At 44.2% G+C, this 7,401-nt stretch overlaps 1 protein-coding gene across 7 annotated transcripts in view; it reads left to right on the plus strand.

The window, feature by feature from the left end:
- Positions 1-7,401, plus strand: part of PPP1R12B (protein phosphatase 1 regulatory subunit 12B) — a 163,494-nt gene that overhangs the window by 146,451 nt on the left and 9,642 nt on the right. The window contains exon 25 of one of the 7 annotated variants that reach the window (XM_084853610.1): positions 7,343-7,392. The exons of 4 other annotated variants lie outside the window; for them this stretch is intronic. In XM_084853610.1, the coding sequence (XP_084709736.1) occupies positions 7,343-7,369 (27 nt within the window). In that variant the 3' untranslated portion in view covers positions 7,370-7,392. Of the gene's footprint in view, positions 1-7,001; positions 7,312-7,342; positions 7,393-7,401 lie in introns of those variants that run through there. 2 more of the 7 variants (XM_084853619.1, XM_084853620.1) reach the window with 2 other exon arrangements.

Raw genomic sequence — 7,401 nt, forward strand, 5'->3', positions numbered from 1 at the left:
CCCCGTAGTGCTGTAGTGGTCCCCCGCTGCACCAGTGCCCCCCAGCAGCAGTATTACTGCAGCTGCCAGCCAATCCTTCCCCCTCATGCTAATGAGCGAGTGGGCTTAGCCAGCCACAACAGCACTGTAATTGGTCAGGCACTGAGCATTCAGCCCCAGCCCATTCGAGTGCTGCCACTGGGAAAGGGGGTGGGGCAGTTGCACTCGCTTGTGGGCATCCCCACTGGCAGCAGCACTGTAATGAGCCATGAGCCGAGCAGCTGCTCTGCCCCTGGCCTTTACAGGGCCATCAGTATCAGGTGAGCCTGCGAGCAAAGGAGAGGCTGATGGCTACAGCACCATCACTATCAGGAGTGCTATGCAGGGAAGGCAAGACCCCAGCCCCAGTGAGCTGTGCAGCAAATGCCCCAGTATGTCATATGCTGACACCTGGTCTGCGCTCTGCGTCATGCCACAATGGCGTAGCGAGGCTTGATGGTTATCATGCTGGGCATGTCAAGTCATGGGCCTACAGAGTACACATCTGGTACTCACACTCAGTGTCCCCTGATGCTGCTTCTCTTTCAGCACAGGATCTCAACCTTGAACTTGGAGCTTGATCTCAGAGCTTTGCCTGATAGAGGGGCATGCCTTGCTTGTGCCTCTGCCTCTCCCTCTCTTTCAGAAACACCCACCCATCTTTCTGCCTGCTTCTCTGATCAGGTGCCTGCTTGTAAAGGGGTATGCACTGCCCTTTATCAGCTAGCCCTCCTCTTATACGAAGACTGGAGGGTATGGCAGGGCTCGCTACAATGCTGGACATGCAAGGCCTGCCTCTTCCTTACTCCCATCTCCATCCTGATCAACTTTGCACTTTCTGTGACTTTAGTGCAAATTGAGTAGAAAACAAAATATATATTTTAAAGTCTCAAATACTGTCTCTCTCCTTGAGTGGAAGGAAGCTAGCTGGTGTTGGGAAAGGCCTTCCTCCAGGGCTGAGAGGTGTCCCAAGAGTCAGTAGCTGGAGGGTGCAGGGCCTCCCCCTTGGTCCCCAAGCAACTGCCTCCCACTTTTCGGATGAGCAGATGCTACTTTGGCTCCAACAACATGTGTGAGAGAAAACAAAAAAGAGAGAAGAAATGCGGGGGGGGGGGGGAGATGAGAAAACTTAATATGTCCTGACCCCGGCACCTGTTTTTCTGAAATTTTGCAGGGCACTTCTATGTAGCATGCCATGTACATGCCACTTGCCCACAAAACTACAGGGAACGACGTCAAACCTTTGTTGGGGGCATTTAAGAATATGCCTAGCACAAAATCCCGACACCGATTTGTCTGAAATTTGGCAGGCTTCACCCCTGAATTTAATCCTGAAATCCACCCCTGAAATTTGGCAGGCTTCACCCCTGAATTTAATCCTGTGGGGGAAAGGCATTTGTTGAGTTTCCCATTGTAATCAGTAAGGAAGACATTCAAAGCTTGGGAAGATGAGGTAAGGCAACCCTCTGCCTTGATTTCAAGATGAAACATGAAGTTAATCCAAGCCACCGAGCTGAGACAACCCCCTATCTGAGCCACCAAGGCCGGTTCTGAGGTGAACATTTTTCTGTGCACAGCCTTAGTCATAAGGTATGATGTTTCCATCTCATGGTAGCTTTGGGGAAAACTTTCTATACTTCCTGACTCCAGAATATTGCTTGAAGATAGTGGGGTCCATTAATGGAACAGTAACTATATGAGAGGATTGTCAAGCTATTGGTTTTCTCGCTACCTCTTTTGGACTTTCATTCCTTTTGAAATCTACAGAAATACTGCTTGGCATTTCACTGGAGCAACAATTTGCCCTTTGGTTTGCCATTCCTCTTTCTGGACAACTGCTTTGATGAACTATTTTCCTGCTATCACAATTCCTAGTTAATGCAGAGGCAAAATATTGTGCTGCCCTCATGACCTGAAAATATTGAGCTGACTTTGCGGTACTGTTTTCCTTTATCCGATAGGCAAATGTTCCTGTTCCCAGAATGTGTCTTGTTCTTCTTTCTGTTCGCCCCCTGGTGCTTCTTGCTCTCAAAAGCAAGAACCGTTTCTGCTTCAAGAACAGGAGTTATTGAAGCCCCTGCAACCACGCTAGTGATGAAACCCATTTCCCATCTCGCTGGAGATGGTTCTGATTTCCTAGTGCCCTTTTAAAAGAGTTTCAGATGTTTTTACAGAGTGTGATCATTCTTTGAAGTCAAGCTCCATTTGAATTTCAGTTTATCTCTTTAAAAGAAAAAAGTTTCAATAGCTGCAATTACATTCTAGTTGTAGGGGAAAGACTGCATCATCTGGACCAGTGATGCATCATTGCCTCTCATGTTCAAATATAATTATCTACAGTCAGGGCCAGAAATATTGGAACAAGGATAACTGTTTTGGCAGTTGGCCTCTGTACACCACCACATTGAAGTTGAAAGGAAACACACCCAGATGGGAGTGAAGTCAGGACTTTCAGCTGTAATTCAAGGAGTTTGACAAAAGTGGGGCACTAACCATTCAGGAAGGACAGCCAGTGGCATACACACACCCTCATCGTTGCTGGCTCATAAGTAATGGAACAAATGGCTGACAAGCAGCTGCATGGCCAGGTGTGGCCTGTTTCCTGGGTACTCCATGACCAATCAAGCAGAGAAAAGGCCTGGAGGTGGTTCTGAGTGTTACATTGGCATTTGGTAGCTGTTCACTGGAACTCCCAACATGAGGTCCAAAGAGGTGTCCATGCGAGTGAAGAAGGCCATCATTAGGCTGAGGAAACCAAATAAACCCATCAGAGAGATAGCAAAAACAGTGGGAGTGGCCAATACAACAGTTTGGAACATCCTGAAAAAGAAGAAATTTACTGGCAAGCTCAGCAACAGCAAAAGGCCTGGAAGACCACGGAAGACAACTAGAGTGGATGATCGCAGAATTCTGTACATGGTGAAGAGGAACTCTTTAACAACATCTAGCCAGGTCAAGAACGCTCTTGCGGAGGTAGGCATGTCATTGTCAATACCTACAGTCAAGAGACAGCTTTATTAATGTAAATACAGAGGCTTCACCACAAGGTGCAAACCACTGGGAACGCTCAAGAACAGAAAGGCCAGATTAGCCTTTGCCAGCAAACACCTAAAAAAGCCTGCCCAGTTCTGGAATAAGATTCTTTGGACTGATGAAACCAAGATTAACTTGTACCAGAATGATGGGAAGAGAAAAGTATGGAGAAGGAAAGGAACAGGTCATGATCCAAAGCATACCACATCATCTGTCAAACATGGTGGAGGCAGTGTTATGGCATGGGCATGTATGGCTGCCAGTGGAACTGGGTCATTGGTGTTTATTGATGACCTGACTGCTGATAAAAGCAGCAGGATGAATTCTGAAGTGTATAGGGCTGTACGTTCTGCTCAGATTCAGCCGAATGCTGCCAAACTGATAGGACGCCGCTTCATATTGAAGAGGATAATGACCCAAAAGATACAGCAAAGGCTACCCAAGAGTTTCTCAAAGCCAAGAAGTGGGATGTTCTTTACTGGCCAAGTCAGTCACCTGATCTCAACCCAATAGAGCATGCTTTTCACTTACTGAAGACAAGACTGAAGGCAGAAAGACCCACAAACAAGCAGCAGCTGAAGGCACCTGCAGTAAAGGCCTGGCAAAGCATCTCGAGGGAGGAAACTCAGCATTGGGTCATGTCCATGGGTTCCAGACTTCAGTCAGTCGTTGACTGCAAAGGATTTTCATCCAGGCATTAAAGGCAATCCTTAAGTTTGAAATGATGTTGGTTTGTTCCATTACTTATGAGCCACCAGCGATGTGTGTGTGTGTGTATGCCACTGGCTGCCCTTCCTGAATGGTTAGTGCCCCACTTTTGTCAAACCCCTTGAATTACAGCTGGAAGTCCTGACTTCGCTCCCATCTGGGTGTGTTTCCTTTCAATTTCAATGTGGTGGTGTGTGTACAAAGGCCAACTGCCAAAACAGTTACCCTTGTTCCAATATTTCTGGCCTTGACTGTGTATGTGAGCTGCTAAAGAATTAAAATGGGAACACATAGGAACAAACTTAACGCTGTCTTGTTGAAAGGTGCAGTATTAGAATATAGAGAATGCAGAATTCAGCTACACAAGATCTTCCTTGTTGTGAAGGATAGTGGGACTAGCAAATATTACTTTTAAAAAATTGCTTGTATCGGAGTGTAAATAGAGCAATGCATCTGTAATATGTGTAAATGATATACAGTAACTGTGAGCATTTTACATCATAATAATGACTGCTGGAGTATATAGCTATTTCTATGGCACTGTTTTTAAATCACCAGTACTAATATATTCAAGGTGGTGAAATCATGAAAATCCTTGATAGATTTTATTTACCATTACCCTGTTGAAGTAGATTTTTAAAATAAATGCAGTATCCTTTAGTGGTCTATCAAGTAAGCGTGTGTGTGTGTGTGTGTGTGTGTGTTGGAGAGAGAGAGAGAGAGAGAGAGAGAGAATAATGCGGGCCATTTTCCGCATGTCTGCTTCTCTTGAATGACCTCCATTTCATGCATCACATGCCTTATCTGTCTGCAGCTTCTTTTTATAGCCAAAGTCACCTTTAGTTAGCAAAGCAAATATGCATCACCCCACCTCAATCCCTCCTGTGCTGTTGTTGCATTTTGGCTTATTACCTCTCCAGAAGCTTCCTTTTGAATGTACATTTTTGCTCTGCTGTGCAGCAACTTTTTTTCCCCCTTACTGTCAGCAGCTCACTTTTAAAAAGGCAGGGAAAGTTGAGCTTGTCACTTAACTCAAGCAGTGCTGCCAGGCTCTCAGGACTTTTTGATTATGGTGGTTCTTGGCTTAGCAGAGACACAGCTCAGCTATATAAGCTTAATCAGCTGGAATGTTCAGCAGTTCAGTCTACTTGTCTACATTATTGACAAGTGGGATGTTATCCATTTTCAGTAGTAAAAATTGTGATGACGCAGTCAGTATTCTTGTCTGGACCTGCTGACCCTTCGGTTTCTCACTCGTATGGAACATAATTACCATGAGCCTCTGAATGCCTAAATTAATGCAGCATAAGCCAGGCATACCAGTTAATTAGTTTGTCTTTACAATCAAGGCATACATAGGTGGGATAAGGAGAAGGACCAGGGATGTCAACCTGTTGCATGTGCCATTCAAAGTATCCACAAATAAAGCCTGAAATTTGCTACCCTCTCTTATTCATGTTGTGCACTTTTAGTAGATTTGTTTATCAGTCTCATGGACTTAGTATTCTGTGCTTAAAAAATGGGTTCATAACTCACAACTAAGTAAGCTATACCCATAACAGGTTTAGCTAGAATGTTAGAGAGGGCTTTTGGGGGCTGAAGCCTGGATTTAGTCAGTAAGTTTGAAGCTGCAAAAACAATGAAGAGAAGGCTGGAACAGAATGCAGAATATTTTCTGTTTTGGAAGTCAGTTGCTTCCATATGAAATTATAGGTTGTTCTGACCTCCATCACCCCCCAAAAGTAACAAAACAAAAACACCTCTTCTGTTGAATTCATATTTGTCTTTCCTGCACGTTGTTATCACAAGAACATTATGTCTTGTATTTTGGGATTAAATGCTCCATAGTTCAGTGGCAGAATTTCTAACAGAGCTATGTAGGAGGATATAACTATAGTCAGTGCTTCCAAGATTATTCTTCCATCCCTCTGCCCCAGCTAAACATTCTCTAGAAAGTTTATCCTCAGTTATATCTTACCCACTGCGATGCATGAAGTATCCGTAAACTTTGCTTTTGGTATTGACCCAAGCTTTTATTCCTATTTCCTAAAAGTGCCCTGATACGTTTACATGTCCTAAAATGATTTGAACTATTTAAAACAAGGCATGTCAACCATTTTCTGGTTGTATGTTATATCCATATGCACATACATGAAGCAGTATGTGTTTATATTTAAGAGGGAAGCTTTGTGTTTTTAAAGATACAACAGAAATGGTGTTTAATGTATGAACTGCTGACTGAGGTAAAAGGAGCATAATGTACAAACACTGGTACGTTTATAGCAAGGGTGTTGAACCTCAGGCTGGGGGTCAAATCTGACCCACTTGGGTTCCTAGTCAAGCCCTCTAGGGTTCCCCAGATGGCCACACCCCATTTCCCCCAGCCACCAATTGTTTGGTGGTTTCCTAGGTTTTGTACAGTAGTTTCCCCATTCATAAAGGTTGAAATGCCTTTCCTAAGGCTTTGTTACTGGCAGGAATAGGTTAAAGCCAAAATATGTTTTGGCCCCACCCCTTTTGCCTTCGGCCCTTCCCACCACTGGAATGCAGCCCCCCATGAGCTTCTCTGAAATTGAGTTTAGCCTTTGAGCCAAAAGAGGCTGTGTGGACTGTAAGGGCCCTGAAACGTAGAAGAATTCAGAGCATCACTAACCTGTACAGACTAATTTACCTTTCTGCTGCAAATACTACTGCATGTTGTAGAATGCAGGATAGGGGGGTTATTAGGTGTACTCCTTTTTGAAGTAGTCTACTTCAGCTGCTACAATATCCCCATTTACTATACATATAAAAGCCGCTTTTGCCAGGATGTCAGATATATGAAGAGATTTATATAGAAACCTAACTGCTCTGTCCTCTTCAGCCCAGCATTAGTCACCTGTCAACTTGCAAAGGGCATGTGGTGCTATGTACAGGATTGCCCTGATGCGGCTTGCAGGCATAATGAAGTTTTAACACATTCCATGAGAGAACAATAATTTCTTGCCTTATAATGATAGTTTTATCATTAGATTTGAAATTTGGGTAGCTTCCCACCTTAAGAGAATGAACAGCACCTATGGTTTCTTTTCAGTCCTTCTAATGCTTCCATGTGTTGTCCAGCTTCTTCTGTGCTTCTGCTGCTCTCCACCTCTCATTGCTGCTCTCTTTTTTTCTTGCTTGTCGATTGAATTCACGTTTCTGTGCTATTTTATATTCTCTGTTTTGTCTTTTGTCTATCTCCTCCATGTCTCACTTTGCAGAACCTTCACCAGCTCAAACAGATTCACACTTTGAGGCAGATGAATGAGCAGCTGCTGGCCGAAAACAGGGCTTTGACCCGGGTTGTAGCCAGGCTCTCGCAGTCCACCGAGCCCCCAGAGTCAGAAGAGCTATAGCATCTCCCCCTCCAGTTGATCTCACCTCTCCTTCCACTCTTTCAGGCAGGTCTTTGCTCTTATTGTCTGTCCAAGCTATCCACTACCCTTTCTACATTCTTCCTAACACTGTCATATAACAAGTGTGACACTCAAATAGCAGTAAGCAAGCAGCTGCCTATTCACGTACTATTGGTTATAAACTTTACGTTTCTAATTCCTACAAGGTACAGTCTTGGAGGTACAGTTCTTGATTTACGCAGTCACTTCTCTTCAGGTATGCCTT

Source organism: Heloderma suspectum, chromosome 4, assembly GCF_057233095.1.
Source record: "Heloderma suspectum isolate Gila_16-S chromosome 4, 16-S_ref, whole genome shotgun sequence".
Lineage (NCBI taxonomy): Eukaryota > Metazoa > Chordata > Lepidosauria > Squamata > Helodermatidae > Heloderma > Heloderma suspectum.